Below are 25656 nucleotides of genomic sequence, written 5' to 3'. Positions count from 1 at the left end.
TATATATATACAAGTTTCGAAGAAAAAATAAGTTTAGTAGTAGCTAATCAAATCACATGGGACTCTATTCCAAATGAAGGAGATGATTGATGATGTAGAAAATAAGTAAAAATATACTTTTATAATTGAATAAATAAATGTCATCTATGATAAAAATATAGGGCTGACGTAGCATGTTGAGAGAGTGAAACACATCGTGCGTTGTTGGCCTTGTATGTGGAAAGTTTGTTGATGCATGGACGAGGGGCAAAATCTCTAGGTGGCGCGTGCGGGCACGTGTGGCCTTTGTTGGGATTGATTTTTGTGTTGTTGAGATCTGCGGTGGATTTTCTATCTAGAGACGTTGCTAAATATATGAAAAAAAAAAAAAAAGGAATACATGCGGCTGACCGTGGTAGTAGGTTCTGAATCTTGTGGTGGGTGATGACAATGCATCTGAAGGCATGCAGATGGTGCATTCAGATGGGATCAGCTATTTCACAAATAAGATAATTTGTACCTTGCAAACTTAATCCTGAAATTTGATTTCAAAATTAGTTACGATGGAGGTTGAAAAGCACCGAGCGGCTATAGGCATACCGGGAAAATAAAATGCTAGAAAAATTGCATAAAGAGTCTAAAGGAAACCCGAGGTTATGATGCCATGTAGAGGATAAGTAAAATAGACTTATAATTGAATGAGTAAATGTTATGCACGATAAGAGGACTTATTTACAGGAAAAGAAACCAAGTGAAATAATTAATGAAACGCTTGGATTTCCAATAATGCCAAATAAAATTAACAAAATATTTTGTTGAAGAAACAAAACTCAAATCAAACTCAAATTAAACGCGTTCAACATTAATAGCATGTCTAAGGTAGCAAGTGGATTTTGAACCAAAACATTAGCGTACATGTGTTTATTTTTTAATACTGTTTGCAGTACTAGTACTGTTGTTATCGGCCCCCATGCAGCCTGCACTTTCTGTTGTGGTACTGCTTTCCTAACTTTTACGAAAAAAAACACTTCAATCCCACCAAACTCGTTCGTCGCCTATTTACAAAGTTTTCGTTACGAGTTTCTAAAGATTTTGTGAACCTACTTAAGTGCCAAGTGTCCTGCAGGCTGCATCAACAAAGAAAAACCATGCTTCTTGAACACTTGGAACTTGTCATCGATGTTTTAACACCTACCCTTCATTTTTATCCAAGATATTTATAATAATAAATTGTATAATTATCGCATAATCATTTTAAAAAAATAATAATAAAACATAAAATTTACATGAAAAAAAAATAATTTTTTAATAATAGATCTCACTCTTTTTTAAAGCGATTATGCAGTGTTTACGCACTTCACAGTTTTATATAAAATTACTCTTATAAAAAATGCCATCTGATCAACACCCCCGAAACTGAAAGAAAAAAAAAAATTGTCTTACTGTTTCGTCCCTGGAATTGGATATAATTCCTGATTAAGTAAAACAAATGGAGAAATTAATTTATGCCCAATTTTTATTTGTTAATTAACTGTTAGATACTTGAAATAATTGGCCGAGAAGATGTTTATGCTTTCAAATGCTCCTTATACTTTTATAATTGTTCATACTGACAAACGGAGTTGCAATTATGTTGTATTAATTTGATCTCTTCTTAAATAAAATCATCATCATGTTCATTCAGGGATTGAGTTTCTCTGCAATTGCAGTTAAAGATCAGGAACAAGAGAGTATTTGAATTAGGATTCACAAAAAAGGCTTCATGTTGAAGGAAATCTTTATAGAAACTTTCACGATAACCAGAAAAAGAGAAGAGAAATAGATCAAAGGGTAAAAAGATCGAATAAATAGCTAAAAGGGTATATAAAAAAAAAATCATATACACTAAATTAACGACAACATTTTATGGATGATATATAAACAATATAAAGTATTTAAACGGCTGCATCTGAAGACGCGCGAATATAAAAGAGTTAAACTAATGTTGAATGATTTAGATCGTCATATAGTTCTTAACTTCAAAAAAGAAAGCGAGTTTTGGATAAAAAATCTCAATTTCGATTGTATAATTCGAATAAATTTAAACAATTGCATGCATACAGTTTGGTACGTCGCTCGATGGAGGTGGAATCCGTATATATACTAATTGCGGATAGCACTACTGATCCTTTCCTTAATCCTCACCTGCTTCAAAGAAAAAGATTGATGCCTTGTATTTTGAAGATCAAGCATTCAGTATTCATAGAATATTTGAATTCAAAAGGTACATGAATTCTCCATGTGCTATATATATATATATATATATATATATATATATATATATAATATTTGAATTTATCATCAACTATGATCAGACCAATAATATATAGAATTAGAAAGAAGTTGGAATAGTTTTAACTCATAGAATAACTCATATAATGCTATTAAAAAAAAGGAGTAAAAATGGTATATATAAGACGTAGATTTATAAGATAGCTTAGTGATCAGGTGACATTTAGCAAAAAAAAGAAACATTAGATGTTGAATTGAGTTGAGATGAGTTGAGTTTTTTTATGAATAATCGTGAGTTAAGATGATTGAGAGAGTTTTATGAGGCCACTTAAGATGAGTTTATATGTGTTTGAATGTTAAAATAAGTTTAGATGTATTTATAAGAAGTTAAAAATTTTTGTAGATCTTGCGTGTAAAGAGGTGTTAAGTTGAAAAATGTTGTGATTTTTACGTGTAAAAAGGTTTTGAGTTAAGACAAGTTTAATAATTTAAAAATTGAGTGATTAAATATTAAACTCAATTTAAAATTAGACTGAACTGAAATCACAATCTAAATTCCAAACGGGAGTTTAGGGTTCAATTCAATTGGTCCGACTCTTAATTATAGTCCAAAAGCGAAAGCATTTTCATAAAGCAGAGGCAAATTTTGGATTTTCTCAATTGAGGTGGTAAGGTTTGAAGAAAATAATATGACGCCAATTTTAGAAAGAGGATAATTCCTTAAAAAATTCCTCAGAAAGTCCATACAGTGAGAAATGCATTAAAAAAAAAGGGGCAAAAAATAAAGAAGTTCAAAGGAAGGGGGTGGTGTGACTGGATGAAAATCCGATGTTGGAACAGCCCACTGGAAACCAAGCATGGCCCCTGGTTTTTTCACTCCCTCAAAAACCAACTCTTTCACCCCCTTTCAGCTAACCCTTGCCCATGTCCCCCTTTATATTCCCCCCTCAATCCGCTCCCACCATCTCCTTCACCAACAGAGATGCCTATTCTCTGGTCTCTGTCCTCCTTTTACTCCTCACTTCTCTGCACCACACTTCTTCTACAATACCTTAACGTATAGTTTATCAAGCTGTACCTATCTTTTTCTCTTCCTCTGTTGCTCGTTCGTCGATACCCAGATGCAAATTCTGTGTTTTGAGTAATACACATTTCCGCAAATTGTGTTCTGGTCAATACCCGAATCGTGATCCTGCATTTTCTAGAAGGTTTTGGGGGAGCCCATTTTGAGTTTCCGGTGTGAATTTGAGGTTGAATGGGGATTGAGACGACTCGGGCTGATCGAAAGGTTAATAAGGAGTTACGTGAATTCCCCAAGGCGACAAACACGACTTCGAAAAGCAAGCCGAGGAAGAGCCGGCGACGGGGAAAGAAGACCTCGCCGGTTCAGAAGCTATTCCAGACTTGCAAGGAAGTGTTTGCCAATGGTGGTACCGGGACTGTGCCATCCCATGAAGACATTGAACGGCTACGAGCTGTTTTGGGTATGTTTTGCTTCTTTATATATGGTAGAATTGACTTCTGTGTTTGAATAAGACTTTTTCCTCTGAGTGCGCCAGTGGGTATTGAAATTTGATCGAATCGAATATTTCTGCTGGCTTGTGCATTGGTTTCTAGGGACAGTTTGATTTGGCAGTTTCTGAGTTTGGTTAATTTTTCTGTTTTCCGTTTTTCTCTTAAACATCGATATGTTTGGGTTTCGAGTGGTATTTGCATTATCTAGAGATGTTAGTTCTAACAATATCTATGACTCGGGGCAAACAATGTAATATCGTCTTGATAAAAAAAAAAAAAAAAATGTAATTCGCCTAAGTAAGATCAGTTCCTTTCTGGATCGGTTATTTATATTAAATAGTTATCATAGGATGTTGGGAACAACATTTTCCTTTTTTGTTTTCGGTCCAAACAACGAGTATGGCTTCTACAACGGGTCACACCCCTGATCCCTTAAATGCCACCCCAAATTATGGCAGGATTCGGTTGTTGTTATTTTTTTCATATTCTTTTTCTAATAATGAGTATCTGGAGTTTGGAACCCTACGACGCATTGGCGTATGATATAGTACCATAGGACTAATACCATGAGCTCTACTTGTGCATTGCTGATATCAGCTTTCTACAAAGCTTGTGGTTTTCCTCTTCATCTATTTAATTTGTCCTTGATTGGCCTGAATTCATTTTTGCAGACAAAATGAAACCGGAGGATGTTGGCCTCAGTCCCGATATGCCGTGTCTCCGGCCACAAGGTGCCCGGAGAACCCCAGAAATAACGTACTTTCAACTCTATGAGAGTGAGAAATTCTCGGTATGGAAGCTTCTCTGAGGTGCCATCACGCAGTGACGAGACAAAATCAGTTTATCCTAGTGCATGGCTTTTTGCGTCCAAAGCCATGCACATGAACATTATTTTACCCGAGTCTCACAAACCTTGTCTCACAAACCTTTTCTATCATTGCAGATGGGGATCTTTTGCTTGCCGCCATCTGGTGTTATACCACTTCATAATCACCCCGGAATGACGGTTTTCAGTAAGCTTCTGTTCGGGACCATGCACATTAACTCGTATGATTGGGTGGTTGATGGCCCTAGTTACACATCCGCTGATTTGAATCCTTCAGAAAGTAAGTCTTTCCTTTCACGTTATACCATCCAAAGTTTCTCCTTTGGAGGAAAAGCGGAGTTTGAATGACTAGTACTGCGTGCTTACACGGTTCAGCCATTAGTACAAATCCAGTGTTACATGAGTTAATTTGGTGTTAATATACGATGCCAAAATCAGTCTCTTTTAAGAACGGGGGAAGGATGGTTATATTAGAACTTCACTTATAAAAAGAGTAATGCATAAGAAAGGTAGTATCTTACATCTTAATGCTTGAAGAAATGTTTTGGGCGCGATTTAAGCATCTTATATTTGAATGTGTGGAAACCCGCTTCTGTTAGCTTGTTACTCTAACTTCATTCAAAAATGTTTTGAGTTTGATAGACAAGATAAGCCCTTACAACTAGAAATGTCATTTTCAATGCTTTCCCTTCCTCGTTTTTGGAAAAAAGAATCACCATTTGACGTACTTTTATTTTTGCAGTCACAGTCGATCCTGCTGCTCGTTTGGCCAAGGTTAAGGTTGACTCCGACTTTACTGCTCCTTGCAACACCTCTATCCTTTATCCTGCCGATGGAGGTAACATGCATTGCTTCACGGCAGTGACAGCATGCGTGGTGTTAGATGTGCTTGGCCCTCCATATTCTGAACCTGATGGCCGGCATTGCACATACTACCTCGAATTTCCTTTCACCAGTTTCTCAGGTACCATTTTGCTTCATGTCAGAGTTTAGTACACGAGTAATTTCCTACAACTTACAAATGGGGGGGAATGCCTTTTACTTGATATGGAAATCTTGATTATTTTTCTTTTTGTGAATTTCAGTTGATGGGGCATCAGTGCCTGAAGAGGAGAGGGAAGGTTTTGCGTGGCTTCAAGAGAGGGAGATCAAACCCGAGGACGTTTCTGTGGTTAGAGCAAGGTACAGAGGCCCAGAGATTGTAGATAAATAATCTCGCCTATCTACATCTCTTTCCCTACGTACCCATGCTGGCAAATTTGCAGTAGGCTGAGGCCCGGGATCAACCTTTGTTTTCGTTTGGTGCCTTGTTCTTTGTTGTTATTTTTCTCAATCTCTTTTCCATTTTTTTTTTCCTCCGTGTGACGAGGCACTAGGTACTCTTTTTTTTTTTGTCTCTCTTTCTTTTTCCGCTCAACAGTTTTTTGTACATACTCGGAACAAAAAACATAGGAATTTCTCGGAAATGAGTATGAAAGTCACTGAGTTAATTGTCAGCATCTAGACTAGGTGACTGGGTCTATTCCCTCTGTCATCTGATGACAATTAGCAGTATCTACTATCTACCTGCCCCTTCCAGAGAGGGGCAAAAAGGTTACTAATAATTTGAGGCAGTCGTGGTAGCTACAGAGGTATATAAGTACAAGCAGTTGCTTTGGGACGGAAACTCCGATAGGTGCTCTCATGAAAGACCAAAGGTCACCACAGCATTTACTATGGACAGGGTGGTTGTCATCCAGATTTGTCGTTACTTAGCACTCTGTTTTGTGATAGTGATCGGATGGAGCTGGTGTGGCTCTCTCTTTATTTTCTGTTCGAAGTCCTGGAATGTTTGTTTATTTGGAGACAGCTCGACGTGAAACTGAGTCTGATGTAGCCCCTCTTTTGACATCATTCCGGTTGGCAGCAATAGGATAGTTTCCCACGCTCTTTCAACGGAATGACTGCTGAGAAAAAGTTTACATGCCATGTTTGTGGAATTGTTGAAATAAATTAAATTAAGCCGCAGCAATTTTCGCACTTGTGAATGTAAGTATCTGAGTTTGCATGTCTCGTTGGACCCGTTATATTGGCGGAACTAGAGAAGTATTTAGCATTAAAATACGTGACATCAACTAGCTATAGTATATATATATTAAAGAGGACAAAATCGAAGTTAAACATCTCTAATTAATATATAGTGAAACAAAGCATTTTTATTTAAGAGGATCACTGAAAAATTTTATCATTATTTATAGATTTCCGACATGTACACCTCGGGTTGTAAAGAATTCGATCCGGACCGGTAAAACCAACTGGATCAGACTGAATTCTAGACCAATTGGTCTCGGTCTCAAAATATGTGGCCTGATAAAATTCGATCCAGTCTCGAGGTTTACAAATTCTGGACTGGACCAAACCGGACTCCTGTGTATATATTTTTAAAAATTTAATATATTATTTTTATATAGTAATTATATAAGTTAATGATGTAATTTTCATTTAATTTATTATCATTGATCATATAAAATATAAAATAATATATGTTATTAATTAATAATAAATTATAAATCATGCAATACTCTATGTCATTATCTGTAAATAGTTAATACATCATACATTTATAGAATCATATATACACTACTATTTACACTTAATTAAAATAATTAGGTAATTTTTTTTAAAATACCTAAGTTGCAAGCAAGTACGAATAATCTATGTACAATGAAATTATTTGATATTCATTAATATTGGCTCGAGCGGGGTGTCAGGCATGGCTTGAGCGAATACTATAGTTTGTGTCTCACTCGAGCCCACTGTCGCGCGAGACTCGAGCGAACTCATGGGTTGAGTTTTGCTCGAACCTATTGTTGAGCGCACCTCGAGCAAACTCATAGGTTGAGTTTCGCTCGTGCGCTAGATCAAGCGACAGTTAAGTGAATTCATTGTTTTTAGATTTTTCAACTTCAAAACCAGTCTCCACCTCAACAATTAATAATTATGCATACTAAATAGTATGAAAACTCGTTGAAATCGATCACATGGCATGGAACAATATCGGTTGATGAAACATGCTAGTTGGAGCAATGACTCAAAATGTCTTCTTGATACGTCCACGATCTCTATAAAAAATGAAACTATGCAGAAAATGATGAGGAACAAAGGAATATCGAAAAGTAAAGAGAGGCGAGAAAAATATTCACTTATATCAAATAGCCTCGTACCAGTTTTGATGTTTATAATATTTTAATATATTTATGAATAGTAGTGAAATTGTTTGGTTTAACATGTTTTATGGAATTTTGAAAAATGAGAGATAAAAAATTAAATAAAAAAATTATGAAGTTAAAAAATTGTTTGAATTTATTTTTTTAATATTATTTATATTTTAAAATTTGAAAAAATAATATTATTTATTGTATTTTGTTTAGGAGTTTGTAAAAATTACAATAATTAAGTAATGTTATATAAAAAAGTTAAAATTTAAAATTTATTGAGTGGCGTTTGAGAAGAATATATATATATATATATATATATATATATATATATATAATATCTCTTAATTCCATTCACCTACAATACTCATAGGACAATGCGTACCCGTCGCGACATCGCGTCCAACGTGACAAAAATGGAAACAACGTCGTTTCGCTGCAATTTGAAAACAAAAGGGGTTTTGGTCTCCATCCCCATTTCCAATCCACATCTTCTTCTTCTTCCATCCCCAGGATTACGTTTCATGTTCTAGAAAGCCGTAGATCTCTCTTCGTCTTCATTTCGCCCCTTGTCGGAGGTTATCCCAATCAGGCTATAGGCCTTTGGCACTACACTTCATTCTCAATTATGTCATCGCATGACTTCTTTTATTGTGGTACATTTTAAATGATTTTATATGGCAACAATCACTTAAATAACTCACTAAAAATATGTCATATTATCCTATGCTATTACTTACTTGAGTAATAAGGTGATTTTATTTTTTCGCGGGGGTGGGGGGGTTTGATGTCGGGCCAAGGCTGGTGATGACCCTCTTAACAAACTTGGAATGCCTCACAAATTCACAATGGGCTCCAATGGGCTGTAGAGGGCTTCCACAATCTTATGGGCATAATCTACGTACTGGCGAACCTCTTATTGGGCTAAAAAGATGCACAAGGTAGGAAACAGTCTTGAAAGGTCCCCCGGGAGGTGCTCTATATAAATCCTCAATGGTTCTTTCCAATGGCAATGGCCCAGTAGCATAGCCCAAACAACCATGGAAGGTGAAGACGCCGACATGACGTAAATGATACGACCCAGATCACAAGACAAGGGTCAATGGAGTAATTTTATTTTGCTTTATTTATTTTATTTATGGCATCTTGACCGAATTACAATCTCGTGGGACCCCACTTTGAAGAAAATATGGTTTTCTTTTGGCGCCCGTGACATGACAACCAAGAATGTTCCCACTCCCAATAATAATATCGTGCCTTTACCAAGTCAAAACCAATTGCCTTTTAACATTGCTAAAAACAGCCGAGCCTTTGTCTACCTTCCGACTCCTTGGACCTTATCGAGTTAATCTGTTTCAATTCGTGCCCATTATCTCTATTTAGCGCAAAATTATCTATCTTTGCATATTATCTATCTCTATTTAACCATTCAGATACTCATTCAAAGAAACGACAATTCTTTCTTAAAAAAATGTCCAGGACTTCTGCGTTGTGCTGCTTCATCATCCTATCTGCATTTGGGTTCGTCAATGGCTCTACAAACAATCACGAGATTGGTTTTTATGAACTAAAGAAGGGTGATATCTCTTTAAATCTCACAAACTGGGGCGCAAGCATTGTCTCCCTTCATCTGCCTGACCAAAAAGGTAAGTTTCTGCTCTTTGGTGCTTGTGAATCGTCTCTTTGAATTTCTGGGTAGTTGTTATTTTTCACTGCTCCTCAAGAAGTTCTTCCCGGTGCTATTCTTCAATATCTTTAATTTGTTTTGGTGGCTCTTTACAGGAAAGCTGGCTGATGTTGTTCTTGGCTATGATTCACTCGAGGAGTACAAGGTGATCTTTTGCTTCATGTGCGGCTATGTTTTATCTTTTCTCGACTTAAAACGAAAAATGTTGGATTTCCTCTTGTAGAGATCCATATTACTCTCTTTCTCTGATTTTCTCTCCCAATAAGTTCGTACAGAGCTGTGATAGCTATATTTGCAGTATACTCTGTCGTTTGTAGATAGTTTTCTTGTAGAAACGCCTAATCGGTTGCCGTCCCACCGCATGACCACTTTGTTTAACTTATTGTCGAAATTTATTAGGTAACGAACCATATTATTTAACTTATTTTCCAATTCGACATAGTCCCCAATCAAATTAGGAGTTCAAATCTATGCTTCTCTAAAAGGTAGGAACTCATTAAGGTAGAAAGGCTCGTCACGGCACCTTCTCACTGTGAACTTTTTCTTCTTAATTTTCTTTTCTTATACAGAGAAGGACAACCTTCACATAATGATGAAGTTAGGAGTAAGATTTTTGGCATGACTTGAGCAAAAGGACAGTATTATAACATAAATTATAGGCATAGAAACCAAACCCCATACAGAGAGTGCCAGCCTCATTTTTGGACGACTGGAGTACCGTGCTGCAGGTCTACTGATAAATGACTTCAGACCATGGTTTTCTAATTGAACCAACTGTAACGTATGATTCAGACAGGTGGGGTGGATCTAAAAAGAAAAAAAAAGGTGGTGAGATGGAATTTGATAAATATTTGTTCATATGGCATGTGATTCTTCTTACCATGTATGTGGCCGTCATATGATACAGAAAATTTGTGATTACTTCTTTTAATCAGCATTTTCTGACCTGGTTTCATTACTTACATACGTGTAGTCTCCACCCCCCCTCCCAAAAAATCTGTCTGCGTTCTCCTTGGTAGGTACATTTTGTAGAGACAGGTATAAATGACACTTCTGCCTAATCTAAAACATCCTAAAATTTATTGCAGATCACTTGGATCTATTTGACTCTAGTCAAACTTATCTTGGCAGTTTTGATACGTCAATGATTTTTGCTGGCTTTATTGCATATTATTAGGTGCAATTACTTTGACTTTCATGGTTCTGAGGTTCCCATGTGAGATCAATATTTTAGTTCTTAGAGCTTCCTTGTCACATGTACAGACTAGGTTTGAAATGGTAGATCTCATGCACTTCACCAAATAACTAACCAAACAAAGATGACATTGAAGCTTGTCAAATTAAAATACAAAGGGTGTTTATTAGGATAGAGGAACATTCTGCCAAAGCCTTAGTAGATGATATACATCAGTTATGCATGACTCCCTCATGCAGTGAGAGCACACTATTAATAAGTGTGCATAGTGCAGAATCTTACACTAAGCTCTATGGTTAGTTTTTATTCCCAATTTTTTGTTTTTCTTCCACAAAAAACTGATAATCTATTGCAACCTCTCTAGACGGATTCCTCTTACATTGGTGCTATTGTTGGCCGGGTTGCTAACAGAATTGGAGGTGCTCAGTTTACTCTGAATGGTACCCATTATAAACTAGTTGCAAATGAAGGGAAGAACATGCTTCATGGTATACTATTCTTATTTTTAAGTCACTAGAGACGAATATATCCTTCTCAATTGATTTTCCGCTTGCAAAAAAAAGAGCTAGCTCTAATTGTGACGGAATACTTAAATATGTCGTATCCATAGGTGGCTCGAGAGGATTTAGTGATGTTGTTTGGAAGGTGAAAAGGCATAAGTGCGATGGTCAGGCTCCTCACATTGTTTTCACCTATCACAGCGTTGATGGTGAACAAGGTATGTAAAATTTTTAGTTCCACTTAACTTTTCTCCATCACTGCTCTCTCATTCTTGTACCATTGCCTTGATACTTGTATTTGTGCATAAGAATGTACAAAGTGGCAGGCATCTTCGTTATTTCAAAAATCTTCAAATGATGAGCTGGTACTGGTGGACAATCCTTTGGCTGAAAATATAGAACCCCACTGGTTTTATATACCTATGCATTTTTCACGGATTTTTTTGAATCTTCTGCAGGATTTCCTGGTGATCTTGTTGTCACTGTCAGCTACACACTCATCGGTAACAACCAGTTGAGTGTAATAATGAAAGCCAGAGCTCTAAACAAGCCTACTCCAGTGAATCTGGCCCAGCACGCGTACTGGAACTTGGGTGGCCATAACAGCGGCGATATCCTTGCCAACGAGGTCCATATCTTTGGATCTCACATCACAAGTGTTGATAGTCATCTTATTCCCACTGGAAAAATTGCACCCGTCAAGGGAACACCCTATGATTTCCTCGAGCCCCACATCATCGGCAGCAAGATAAAAGATCTACCTTCTGGTTATGATATCAACTATGTGCTTGATGGTGTTCCTGGCCACGAGATGAAGCGGGCAGCAATGGTACACGAGAAGAAGTCAGGAAGGGTGTTGGAGTTGTTCACAAATGCTCCAGGTTTGCAGTTCTATACAGGTAACTTTCTGAAGGATGTGAAGGGAAAAGGTGGATACGTATACCAACAACATGGAGCACTGTGTTTGGAGACCCAAGCATTCCCTGACTCAGTCAACCACCCCAATTTCCCTTCTACGATTGTGAGTCCTGGCAAGACTTATAGGCATTACATGCTCTTCAAGTTTTCGACAAAACCCTCATCTCCTTAGATCACATGGATGATCAGTTGAACCTTTATAACGACAACCTGAGATTTCCACGCTCGTATACATCATGTTAACCTATTTGCAATTTGTGTCTTGGGCTACCTCTTTCCCTCACAATAATTGTATCCAACTCTTCCAATGCTTCAAAGAATTTGTTCAATCTAGACACTGTTTATTGTGTGCTTCAACACCAGCTTGCGGCCATATATATCAAGGGTAGTGATAGGGTTACTACCCTATTACTACTCAAATATAAAATGAGTAGTAAATGAATAGTAGGAGGGTAGTAACTCTTATCATTTTCCATATATCAATATAATGGTGGGTTAGCCGTTAGTTTGTTTTGTAATTATTAGTTGATTTCGTCCAAATAGCAACTAACTAAAAACCAAATTGGGTTTTCGAACTTGATATTTCTCTAGTACCCAATTCAAGAACTCCATTTTCCGACCATGGTTAGAACATCTTCAATAGATTAGTTAAAAATTAAATTTATTGAGTATTTAGTCATTAAAGAACAAAAAAGGATCACAATAGATTAGCAAAATTTCAAATAATTAGAGTTTAGCTACAGTTACATTCAAAATAATTTCCAAACTTGAATATTCATGTTCATAGGTCAAATTCTTATTTTATGAATTATTTCTCTATCCAGAAAACCAACATGTCCAGCTTTTAGAAATGTTTGTTGAATAGATGCTCTCTTCAAGTGCACAGGTTCATGGATACACTGTCCAAATTTGATAAAAAAAAATATAATTGGATGAGAATGATAGAAATTAGTAAAATATGATAAAATAAAATAAATTAATAATTAAAAAAAACTAAATATTTTTTAATTATTAATTACTCATTATTATATAATGAATTAATAGATAATCTAATGCGAAAATTTGATATGAATATCTAAAGTCAAATTCATTTTATATTATTTTATTGTTATATAATAAAAAAATAGCTATTCTAAAATAGAAATTTATGTGAATGAAATAGTTAAAAGTTAAATTCATTTTACATTCATAAAAAATGTACTTTAATTTTGACTAATCCATTGAGAGTGCTATATATATTTGGATGAGATCATATAGAGTTTAATCCAACTACTGTCTTGAGTCTAGTCCATAGAAATTTATGATATCTCGAATTGGCAGTGCACAGCATATTGATGCCTGCCTGCCTTCAACTGTGGCACTTTTCTAGTTATACTAGAAAGAAATCACCATGACTATCAGCTCAACCTAGTTGGACATTCTCGTTAAATTTCTGTTATATATGGAAGTGGTATTCGAACTAACACAATGCAACCTAGGGCTACATGTGACAAAGTTGTTTGTACGTTTTTTGTAATATTCCTCGTATTTAAGCCAAACAAAAAGGGTGAAAAAATTAATAGGTGCATGAAATGTTATTATGGTTGTATCTATTAGTATCAACCACGTTTATAGAAAAGATAATGCGATAATGCATTAGCTGATAATTTAGCCAACTATGGTGCCATGAGACATACGGTAAGTTTTTCATATCTCTAAACATATAATAACTCTTTTCTCCAATGATCATGCCGGTTTTCCTTCTATCTAGCACTAATATATCTACATTAATTTTTAGTATCGTGGTATTATGTTTTAACATACAATATTTAGTTATTTTTTAGAAATTAGGTTTTAAAACTTTTTTTTTTCTATTTATGTAACCTTCAAATTTCTTATATTTGTCCACGATATTCCTTTACCATAAGTAATGATTATCAATAAGAAATTGTATCTATTGAGCATTTTGTTCATATATTCCAATGTGTCGTTTTTTAATGAAAAATATTAAACTCATCGATAATGGGTTTTGTGGGTTCTTAAAGGTTTTTTTTTTTAACTTAATAATTAATGAAATATTTTTTAATGATGTTGTGATTATTTTTTGTTAAAAAATATTTAAGAATATAAAAATATATGAAAAAAATAAAAATGAAAAATAAAAAAGCCATTTGGTCTTCTGGAGAGATTTTGTCGAGCTCTTTTTTAATTATCATTCTTTCGTCGTTCTTTTATTATAAAAATTCACAGGATGAATAACATTTTTTTTTTAATAATTTCACTCGACTTTTTTATTTATTCAGACTATAAAAGTAGGACGACAGATCGTTTAATGAACGTGTCAGGTTTATCTACTCGTGCGGAAATGGCAGGTCTTCATTGGCTCCTACTCCACTTGACCTTAGGTCCTTACCTCAATCGAGAAGATGATCCACACCCGAATTACGACATGAAGCTGCTATACATTCTGAAACTGCTTCTTTGGTTCGACTGTCCCAGCATCAATTCTCAATGCTGGTTCTTCCGTTGCTCAAAATTACTATCTTTGAACTGGTTCAAGCTCCATGTAAATCAACTTCATCTAGCTACTCATCTTTTATGTGCCCTTTCTTGTTCTTTTCCCTTTTCTTTTGGTTAATTCTAGTTTAGCTGAACGAATCTTCGCAGATAAATGGAACCCGTGCAGATCAAATTCCTGGGCCAAACACCATTCTTCGAATTCTAAAAACTTTTCTTCTGTCGCAATGCGTGCTTCTCATTCGTCTACGACGTCGTCTTCTGGTTCGTACGAGAAATCGAAGAGCGTGTGGATTTGGACGGAAAACAAAGAGGTACTGACGGCCTCCGTGGAGAGAGGATGGAATACTTTCGTTTTCTCGTCTCGACATCGACAACTTGCTCATGAGTGGTCTTGTAAGCTCCATAGTACCTCCTACCGTTCTTTTGAATTTCTTCGTTACAATGAATTATTCTATTCTGCAGATTATGGTATATTAGTTTCTTAGTTTTCCCTTCTGGTTATGTGGTTTACAGCCATTGCCTTAATAAGTCCTCTCTATGCTGAAGAGGGAGAGATTTTTGATAGTGAGAGTAAAAGGGTTGCCACGATTTTTGAGGTTTCGAATCCCCAAGAATTACAGCAGCTGCAACCTGCAATTGGGCACGCAGAGAATGTTGTTATCGATTTACTAGATTGGCAGGTTTGCTTGTTGCTGGATGCTCATCATAATTCCTATCTTATGAAATTTGTTTCTACGCTCTTGAATTGGCCTTCAAGTACTGCTTGTCAACTAACAGCGTTTATGGAGTTGTTTAAGTTATGCCAGAAATAAATCAGTTTTATCTGTATCTGAGAATATCTCTAAAATAAAAAATGTTTTCACTAATGGGTAGTTGCAATGCAAAGTCTTGGCCAATTGCTCCATGAATTGGACGTTACCAGATATTTTGTGAAGTTGTATAATAATTATGGATCTTGTTAAACACAGTTTCTCTAGACAAGTTTTTTAATAAATTGAAAAGTTCCTTTTTATTTCACTTGTTTTGATGAAAAATTCACAGGATTCATTATCAATGCAAATTTTCTGTTGTTTCCATTAGCTATTGAACATGGTGGTCCTGATGTACACTTTTCATTGTACCAACGCGCCAGATCTTGTGCAATATTGGGCCACATTTATGGGTGTTTTAAATACTAGAACAATCTGTGCCGCACTTCTATTTCCAGCACCACCCTGTTAACCTATCTCTAGTACGTGCTATTTTCAAAATAAACCCAATGGCTTTTCCTTTTTTGTTTGTCTCTAAAGGTAATTCCAGCGGAGAATATTGTTGCAGCATTCCAAGGCCATCAAACAAAAGTGTTTGCGATCTCAAAAAATCATTCTGAAGCTCAAGTCTTCCTTGAGGTACTTTTATTCTACAAGAGTAGGAACAGCTGGTGAAATTCAATATTTGGGGAACTTCTTAGATTATTAAAATTGTCAATTTGGCTCTTAGAAGATGTATCTTGACTTCCTTCTCATATCCATTTTTTGTACAGGCCCTGGAGCATGGTCTGGGTGGAGTTATCTTAAAAGTTGAAGATGCTGAAGATGTTCTTCAGCTAAAGGTATTTAGTTTTAGGATAGGTCTTCTTAAGTGTAAGGCACAGATAATTACCTAATAAATGTTTTCAGGACTATTTTGACAGAAGAAATGAAGTGAACAACCTTTTGAGCTTGACCAAAGCCACTGTAATTCGAGTTCAAGTAGCTGGAATGGGAGATCGAGTTTGTGTTGATCTCTGCAGCCTCATGAGACCTGGTGAAGGACTTCTGGTATTTTTCCACTTTCTCTTCTATAATTTTCCCCTCATGATCTACTGTTGAGCTAATTGAGTGCGATGGCATCACTTTTATGGCCTGTGTGTTCCTTAGGTTGGATCTTTTGCAAGGGGATTATTCCTCGTGCACTCAGAATGCTTAGAGTCAAATTATATTGCAAGCAGGCCTTTTCGAGTTAATGCAGTAAGTTTTGGCTTTGAATTTGATTGAGGGCTGGTACTCAGTCCTACAGAAAGTTAATATTGTCCCAGTTTAGCACCTGGGGAACATGTAACAGTCTATGTATTTTCTAATGTTCTAATGTGAAAAGAGCATCCAACCTTGAACAGCCAATTTTTTGCCTTTTTTGAAAACTAAGAAACAAATTAGTCAGTGAAGATATTCCACTCTCAAGAATGGCAGAAGGTTGTCAGAGCCATTTCCTGGATGACTGGGTTTGGTATTCTTGTGATTATGAATTTAATTTACCATGTACATGAACTTTACAGGGACCAGTACATACCTATGTTGCCGTTCCAGGGGGAAAGACTTGCTACCTTTCTGAGTTAAAATCAGGCAAAGAGGTGATAGTAGTTGATCAAAAAGGCCAACAACGAACCGCAATTGTTGGGCGTGTGAAGATAGAGACTAGACCACTAATTCTTGTTGAGGCAAAGGTTCTTATTTTATAAACTCGGAAAGAAAGTGATCTCTTGATGTTATTTCAAATCCATCAGTTGTTTACTTGATGCATATATGGTTTGATGCATCTTTGATTTCTCTTTTACTTGCAAAATGATAGCCCCAAAACATAATGAAAGAAGCTGGGCTGAGAGCAAGTTTCATAACAATTAGTCAAGTGAAGTTCATCGGTTATCCCATTAGTTATGGTAGTGTCTCCATAGTCTAGATTTACATTGCATAAACCCCCGACTCCCCAAGAAAAAGAGGGTGGTCGGACCCTGCTTGTCATCTAACTAGTCTTTCACAGCTCCCAGAATTTGTAGATAGGTCTGAATTTATTACTTCTCTACCAGAGCTAATTTTCTTCTTCTTTTTTCTTTTTCAAATAAAAAGTCTACTAGAGCTAGTTGCTAATGCTCTTTAATCTATTTAGGCCTCGTTTGGATGTTGAGATGAGATGAGATGAAAAATCTGTGAATAGTAGTGAAATGATTTGAGTTAAGATGTTTTATTGGGTTTTGAGAAATGAGAGAGAAAAGGTTGAATAAAAATATATAAACTTAAAATATTTTTAGATATAATTTTTTAATATAATTTTTTTTTTGGGATTTGAAAAAATTTAATTTTTTTTTGTGTTTTATTTGGAAGTTTGGGAAATTTGTAATGATTAGATGAAAAAGTTGATGATTTGATTTTTTTTTAAACGAAAGATATTTATTAAGACCTCACTTGTGGCAGAGGAAAACCGTGGTTACAATCTTCAACTATTGCACCTTTGCACCAAGCCTTATTACAAAAATGAATATGAACTCATTTACAAATTAAATTAGGGATACCAGCTCTGTTTATTGCCAAAGCACCCCTCACCATTCGTGGTAACTCATTGCAATTATAAAAAATACGAGACTCTCCCTGAGCTCCTGATTTTGCCAAGCTATCGGCAACTTGATTGACATCTCGGTAAACATATTGGACAATAACATTACTTCTACTTTTCAGCTCTTCAAACTGTTCACATGACTCCCTCAAAAAATGCCACAGACAATGCTCTGTATTCTGAAGCCATTGGACCACCACTTGGGAATCATAATTAACCTCTACCAGCAGATGGTTTAGTTGGATGCAAAGTTAAAGTCCTTCCACAACTACTCTTAGTTTGGCCCTATTATTTGTGCCTTCCCCATAGAAGGAAGAGAAGACAACCAGTAATTTCCCATGCCCATTCTCATCACTCCTCCTCCACCACAGTTACCCGGGTTCCCCAAACAGCAGCCATCAACATTGAGTTTAGCCATACCCTCCATTGGCCTGTTCCAGAACAAAAGTCTAACGGCTGGTTTTTTTACTTCCACAGGAGGTAATCCAAGCTGTTCCATAATAAGTTTATCAGAGTAGGAGAGCTGATTCACCTTGCTTATTTTAGACAACCTCAACCAACATCCACCTGATCTTATCACAGATGCTTCTCGTATTAGAAAATTTTCATTCCATCCTGGCCTGGCACCTACTCACCCATAGTTGCCAGCTTATAATGGAGGGTAAGATCCCAGTGAGTATACCCAATTGGGAAGTCTGCTTAGCTTTAAGGAACCATATTCTAATCCGAGTCCACCAAGGATGATTTGGTAGTCTCAAAACCAAGTGTAACACCAAAAAAATTCCAAACTCGATATGCCATCTCTCCTAAACTGAGAACATGATCCAGAGATTCAACTTGTGGTTTGGAACAACAGTCACATCTCGAGGCTAAATGAATCTGAACTTGTTGCAGTCTTAGATCGAAAGGAAGGGCCCTATTAATGCCTTTCCACATAAATACAGAAACTTTGATAGGCAAGTGTTTATACCATACCCATTTACGCCACTCTACACCGGGGACATGCCCTCTCATCAACTGCCAGGATGATTTAACAGAGAATACACCAGATTTTGAAGCTGCCCAGATCAGAATATCCTTCCCTTGTTTCAAAGTTAATTTTTTAGAAGCTATTTCATTTGCTTTGCCTGCTCCTAAAAGAAATTGCAGCTTCTGTAAATCCCATTCCTCATCCTTCACCACTTCACATAGTCTCAAATCTGGAATTGTTGTTATTTCCACTTCATTTGCAAGCTGGCCTGTGCCTCTCCAATCATCAAACCAAAAGGAGATATTACCTTCTCTAGCCAACCATTTATTACCTTTCAACACCTCAGGAAGGAGGGATATTATAGATTTCCAAAGACTTGTATCTTGTTTTGACTGCTTAATGAGAGAAGGATGTTTACCATTGTTATATTTGGCCCTAAAATACTCTGCCCGTAGAGATTTAGAATGTAAAAACTGCCACCCTAATTTCATGTGCAGAGCTTTCTTAACATCATGTAAATCTCTGATTCCCTGCCCTCCTTCAATTGGCTTGCAAACTCGTTGCCAAGCTACCCACTTCCTTTCCTGCATTATCACCCCAAAAGAAGTTTGCAAGCAGTCTAGAGATGTAGTCTAGAACCTTTTTAGGAACATTCAGCACAGACAAAACATGTATCGGCATGCTAGAAAGTACATGTTTTAAGAGGATTAGCTTTCCTCCTAGAAAGTACATGTTGATGATTTGAAATTGAAAAGTGTTTGTGCTTGAGTGTTTGGATGTTGAGATGAGATGATATGAGATTTCTCATGTCAACTCAATAGCTGAACCAGCCCTTAGTTTTCACACCTTTTAATGTTGCAGAGAGATTCGGATAACCTGGACCAACATCTTTACAGCATCCTTCTACAGAATGCAGAGACTGTTGCTCTTGTTTGTCCCCATCAAGGTCTTTTCTGACTGTAGCAAGTGGTTTCTTCTCTTATCAAATTTATTAGTTCATTACTTATTTCCTTGATATGAGAGAGTGTAACCTTGATTCTCTGTCTTCTGCAGGAAATGGGCTGCAAAAAACAGCAATTCCTGTAACTTCACTCAAAGTTGGAGATGAAGTTATGCTAAGAGTACAAGGAGGGGCCCGACATACAGGAATAGAAATCGAAGAATTCATAGTGGAGAATTGAACGGACAAGGTGACATATTCTCCAAGTGGAATTTGTTTATGACCTCCCGTGGATATGATGCCAAGAGAGGTCGCCTATCCACTCTCACAAAGGACTACACCATTGGCATGGTTTGACTGCACGCAATATACTAGTCAATTGCGTTAAAGCATGTGGTGGACATTATGATGGCACCACCATGTGGAACCTATAATAAAGTGCTGGAATAAATCGTGGTTATTTCTCCATTTTACAAATTGCATTAAAAAGTAAAAACTCTCCCACTAGCAACACTTATCTGGTAGAAGCTGAGAACCTAGTTTTTCATAGGAGTTTCATAAATGAGGTGAGAGCACTAACAGAGATCTGACATCGAAATATTGTAAAGCTTCATGGGTTTTGTATATAAATTATTAATGTTTTTAGTTTAAGTATATGCAAAGGGGAAGCCTAGTGTCCTAGGCAATGCTGCTTGTTAAGGCAGCAGATTGTCCTGCCTACAAACAATATAGTCAAAAGGAAGGTTCTGGAACATTTGAGAATACTCAGGAAGAATAAATTGTAAAGTTCTAGAAGGGTATCTTGTGACAGAATAGCTAGGTGTCATAATGTGGTTGGAAGATTGAATTCTATTATGAAACTGTACCTATATATTGGCCAGCGTATGTACTAAAGCATATATGAGTAAATGAAAAACTGAAATGTGATTGAGGCCTTTTCACAAACAGTTCATCCTCACTGCATTTACACGTAAAAATGAGTAGTTCGGGTATTGACCCATCAAGGCCTCAAAATGAGATAGATTATGAAGAAATGGGGTGGGCATTCGATTAATAAGAAATGTGGCAGTTTGAAAGGTTTTGGCCCAATACTTCTGAGGAACAGAGACATGATCTAAGAGGGTAAGACCAATGTCTACAATTTGTCTATGGCGGCGTTCGATACTGCCATTTTGTTGATGGGAGTAGGGATAGATTATGCGATGGAAAATTCTACAGGATTGAAATATGGCATGGAGGGGACGAAATTCCCCTCCCCAATTAGATTGAACAAAAACAATATTTGTAAATAATGTATTACTAGCAAAACGAAGAAATGCAAGAATTAAAGAATAAACATTTGACTTGGATTGCATAGGAAAAATCCAAATATATTTAGAAAAGTCATCTACAAGTGAAAGGTAAAAATGACTGCCATTGGTAGAGATAACAGGGGCCAGGCCCCATACATCTAGAAATAGAAGCTCAAAGGGTCTTTGAGATCGAGATGGAGAGGGAGGATGCGGTAGAGCATGGGCTCTAGCTTGGTAGCAGGTCGAGCAAGAAGAGAGAGCAACACTGGAGGTGGTAGGAAGATGAAAACGGCGAAGGGTCAACGCAATGATACGAGGTGAAGGATGACCCAATCTTGCATGCCAGAGTTGAGTAGAGGTCTGGGCACCAAAAAATGCTTGAAGAGAAGTTGAGGAAGGAGAAGTCGTTGAAGCAGCAGACGGAGGCAGAACATACAATCCATTCTCAATGGTTCCATGAAGAAGAACCTCTTAGGAATGTAAATCCTTCACAAGATAAAAATTAAAGTGAAATTAATAAAAAAAAAAAAAAGGGATTGGTAAGACAAAATTGACGAATAGAAAGTAAGTTGTGAGAAATAGAAGGAACATGAAGAAGGTTTTGCAAAAGAAAATTGCTAGAGGGAGAATTTAAATTGGTCGAGCCTACATGTTGAATAGGCAAAATGGAGCCATCTTTGATGCTAACTTGGTCAGAGCCCTGATATGGAGCCAAATTCAGGTTGAGGGCAGAGAAATCAACAGTAAAGTGATGGGTTGCTGCTGTGTCTGGGAACCAAGTGGAAGGCGTCGATGCTGATGAGGGAAGAGCAGTAAAATGAGCTACACGAGACGCTAGGGGAGGGGCCTGATAAGATTGGTTGAATCAATGATAACAGGAGAGGACAGTATGTCCAGGCTTGTGACATACTTGGCAGATTGGACGATCAGTAGAGCATTAGGAGAAATAATTTGATGACTGGCCACCTCCACGACTACCATTGTAACCACCTTGGCCACCTTCACGACCATGGCGTCCACCACGGTAAGGAAAATTGCAACCACAATTTGGAGAACCAAAGGATGGAGCAGGTCTGGTTGTGGTATCAAGAGCCTAAAAGACACGTCTATACACCTCTCCTCTTCCTCCTCACGGAGTCACCAGAAAAATCACCTGAAGGTGTGGAATTGGATTCGAGCAAGAGAGTGAACATCATTATCAAAGGCATAGCACGTCTTATCTTACATGTATTATAAACGCATCCCAACGATTATTCATCTAGATATATCAACTAGCGATGTCTTGTTGAACTCAAAATTGCAAGCGTTTTTTGTCTCTCACCTCGGCACTGCTAAACTCCTTGATCTTGATTCTTCCAATCAAATATTAGTTAGTTGTGGGCACCAATGATTATATTGTGATAGACCACGACGTTCGGAGAGGGGCCATAAACCGAATCCCAAATATGTGGAATAAGCGGGAACGTGAGGAGTTAATGCATGCAAACGTGACACAGATAATCGCATGCAAACGTTACACGTAAGGAATAGAGAAGGGACTGAGTCTTCACAGATGAGAATCTTACATGAAAGTGGAGCTGTAGAAATTAAGGAGTTTTACAGAGTCTTACGTCTTTTTTTTCGTTAAGTTATTCTGTTTTACGAACGTGCTCTGTTTCTAAGGGCGTGCTCTGTTACATGCTTTGTTTTAGGTAAGTTGTTAGTAATTCAGTTTTTCTTCATATTTGTTTGTAAGGGCTTTTTGCCTATTTAAGCAGCAACGCGATTAATGAAAAGGCAGAAAAGTTTACGTTCAAAGGTGGTATTATTCTCACCCGAAGAGAATTCAGTTTATTTCTTTAGTAATTTTTATTCTCTACATTTGGGACCTATCAATTGGCCTCAGAGCCAGGTTAATATGGGAACCAATAAAGAGAGAATTGAGCATCTGGAGGCTGGACTCGGTGAAGTTCAAGAGGGGCTACACCGGATGGAGTTGGGCATGGCAGGTCGACTACGGCATGTTGAAGAGACTCTTAACCGTCTCTCTGATGTGCTCCTTGCCAACCAAGAACCTCCAAACCAAGGTATTCAATACCGTGAAGGTCACAATGGGGGACGACTTGTGGTATCCTCCAAAACGGCAAAGTTAGAATTTCCTCGATTTTCAGGAGATGATCTGACGGAGTGGTTCAACCGTGTGAATCAGTTTTTCGAGTTCCAAAACACTCCCGACAACCAAAAGGTTTCTTTAGCATCTTACCATTTGGAAGGAGAAGCCAACCAGTGGTGGCAATGGATTCGCAGGACATTTCAAGAGGAAGGTTGAGTTCTTTCATGGATCGATTTTGAAGAGGAACTATGGGCGCGCTTTGGGCCATCGGACTGCGAAGACTTTGACGAGGCTTTGTCCCGAATTCGGTAGACAGGTTCCCTGCGGGACTACCAACGGAAATTCGAACAATTAGGCAACAGGGTCAAAGGTTGGACACAGAAGGCTCTGGTGGGCACCTTCATGGGTGGTTTGAAGATAGAAATTTCGGATGGAATCCGTATGTTTAAACCACAGACTTTGAAAGATGCTATACGTTTCGCAAGGATGAGAGATGACCAATTAACGAGACAAAGGAGGTTCTTACGACCTACACCACCATTACGAGCTCCCCCAGCTCTTCCACCAACAAATCGGACAGCACCTGTCGCTCCAGTTCGACGACTGAGTTGGGAGGAAATGTAGCGAAGACGTCTCCAAGGCTTATGTTTCAATTGTAATGAACGTTTTACTACAGGTCATAGATGTCAGGGGCCACGGGTACTCATGTTGGAGGGCTACGAGGACGATAACAACGTTATCTGTGATGACGTCAATGAAGAAAGAAATACGGGAAGACACCAGGAGGAGAATCTCGAACCAGAGATTACGTTGCATGCATTAACGGGTTGGTCAGCGCCCAAGACCATGTGAGCAGCGGCTAGAATCGGAGCCCACGACGTCATTATATTAATTGACAGCGGATCGACTCACAATTTCATTAGTGAGCGCTTAGCGAACTTGCTGCGATTACCGGTGGTACCAACAGAGACCTTCACCGTCCGAGTGGCCAATGGAGAAAAGGTTAAATGCCAAGGGAGGTTTGAGGAGGTACCAATCAATTTACATGACACCAAATTCTCATTAACACTTTATTCCTTACCACTCACAGGATTAGACGTGGTTTTGGGAATTCAATGGCTTGAAACTCTTGGTTCTGTGGTGTGCGATTGGAGAAAATTAACTATGGAATTCACACCGAACAACCAGACCAAGAAGTTGGTAGGCATCGACGGGCAAAATATTCAAGTAGCATCAATTGAAGAGATAACTAAGGGAATTCGTCCTAGCCATGCTCTGTTCGCAGTGTGCCTCCAGGTTGCCCATACGAAACTGCAACAGAACATTCATCCAAGTTTGCGTGAATTATTGCAGGAATTCTCAGACTTGTTCACTGAACCTTCAAGCTTACCACCAACACGAGAGGTTGATCACAGCATCACCCTCAAGGAAGGGGTCGAACCAATTAATGTGCGGCCTTACAGATATGCACATTATAAAAAAAAAAAGAGATTGAAAAACAGGTCCAAAACATGCTGCAAGTCGGGCTTGTGTGACCCAGCACTAGCCCCTTCTCCTCAGCCGTATTACTGGTAAAGAAGAAAGACGGGAACTGGCGATTCTGCACAGATTATCGCGCGCTCAATGCCGCAACCATTAAAGACCGATTTTCGATTCCAACAGTGGACGATATGCTGGATGAACTCTACGGTGCTTCTTATTTTACCAAACTTGATCTGCGGGCAGGATACCATCAAGTACGAGTTAAACCAGGTGATATACATAAAACTGCTTTCCGAACGCATAATGGACATTACGAATACTTGGTTATGCCCTTTGGCTTATGTAATGCGCCTTCCACGTTTCAAGCTATCATGAATACCATCTTCCGAAAGCAACTCCGAAAATTCATATTAGTTTTCTTTGATGATATTCTGATATATAGTCCGGACTGGGATCAACATGTAGTACATGTAAGACAGGCCTTCGAAATACTGAGGCAGCACAAATTCTTTGTTAAAACAAGCAAATGTGCATTTGGCAGCAAGAATTGGAGTACTTGGGTCATATCATCACTAACCAGGGAGTGAAAGTAGATAGACATAAAGTTTCTGCTATGGTAGATTGGCCTCGACCTACTAACATTTCAGAATTACGTGGGTTTTTAGGCTTGACAGGTTATTATCGGAAGTTTGTCAAAGACTATGGCATTATAGCACGGCCTCTCACCAATCTTCTCAAAAAAGGCCAGTTCGGATGGCATGCAGAAGCTGAAAACGCTTTCCGGGATCTCAAACAGGCCATGACAACCACGCCGATTTTAGCTATGCCAAACTTCAATGAAGTTTTCACCATTGAAACAGATGCATCAGGAGAAGGGATTGGAGCGGTCCTACCTCAACAAGGCAAACCAATTGCTTACATGAGTCGAGCCCTCGGAATGACAAAAAATCT

At 37.7% G+C, this 25656-nt stretch overlaps 3 protein-coding genes across 6 annotated transcripts; all 3 read left to right on the top strand.

The window, feature by feature from the left end:
- The first annotated feature begins 3134 nt into the window (after window positions 1-3134).
- LOC121249807 (plant cysteine oxidase 2-like) lies at window positions 3135-6087 on the top strand. Its single transcript, XM_041148611.1, has 5 exons — window positions 3135-3734; window positions 4437-4555; window positions 4709-4871; window positions 5334-5555; window positions 5677-6087. Exons 1-5 carry the CDS (start codon window positions 3506-3508, stop codon window positions 5802-5804), a joined length of 861 nt encoding a protein of 286 aa, XP_041004545.1. The 5' UTR covers window positions 3135-3505; the 3' UTR covers window positions 5805-6087.
- Window positions 6088-9054: 2967 nt separating this feature from the next.
- On the top strand, window positions 9055-12468 carry LOC121249802 (galactose mutarotase-like). The gene is made up of 5 exons (XM_041148606.1): window positions 9055-9431; window positions 9568-9617; window positions 11032-11155; window positions 11278-11385; window positions 11626-12468. The coding sequence occupies exons 1-5, from the start codon at window positions 9257-9259 to the stop codon at window positions 12255-12257; spliced, it is 1089 nt and encodes a 362-aa protein (XP_041004540.1). The 5' UTR covers window positions 9055-9256; the 3' UTR covers window positions 12258-12468.
- A 2005-nt stretch (window positions 12469-14473) lies between these two features.
- On the top strand, window positions 14474-20490 carry LOC121249801 (3-dehydroquinate synthase homolog). Of its 4 annotated transcripts, none has more exons than XM_041148603.1 (10): window positions 14474-14630; window positions 14732-14977; window positions 15098-15264; window positions 15874-15972; window positions 16107-16175; window positions 16243-16383; window positions 16483-16572; window positions 16878-17045; window positions 19761-19845; window positions 19953-20490. In XM_041148603.1, the coding sequence occupies exons 1-10, from the start codon at window positions 14576-14578 to the stop codon at window positions 20078-20080; spliced, it is 1248 nt and encodes a 415-aa protein (XP_041004537.1). In that variant the 5' UTR covers window positions 14474-14575; the 3' UTR covers window positions 20081-20490. The 4 variants fall into 4 exon arrangements, with proteins under 4 accessions (XP_041004537.1, XP_041004539.1, XP_041004538.1 ...); XM_041148604.1 differs by having other exon boundaries at window positions 14486-14630; window positions 14714-14977; window positions 19753-19845; window positions 19953-20132; XM_041148602.1 differs by having other exon boundaries at window positions 14488-14630; window positions 14714-14977.
- The last annotated feature ends 5166 nt before the right edge of the window (window positions 20491-25656 follow it).

Source organism: Juglans microcarpa x Juglans regia, chromosome 2D (assembly GCF_004785595.1).
Source record: "Juglans microcarpa x Juglans regia isolate MS1-56 chromosome 2D, Jm3101_v1.0, whole genome shotgun sequence".
Taxonomy (NCBI): domain Eukaryota; kingdom Viridiplantae; phylum Streptophyta; class Magnoliopsida; order Fagales; family Juglandaceae; genus Juglans; species Juglans microcarpa x Juglans regia.
The sequence above is the reverse complement of the archived record's forward strand: the minus strand, read 5'-3'. Positions and strand labels throughout refer to the sequence as shown.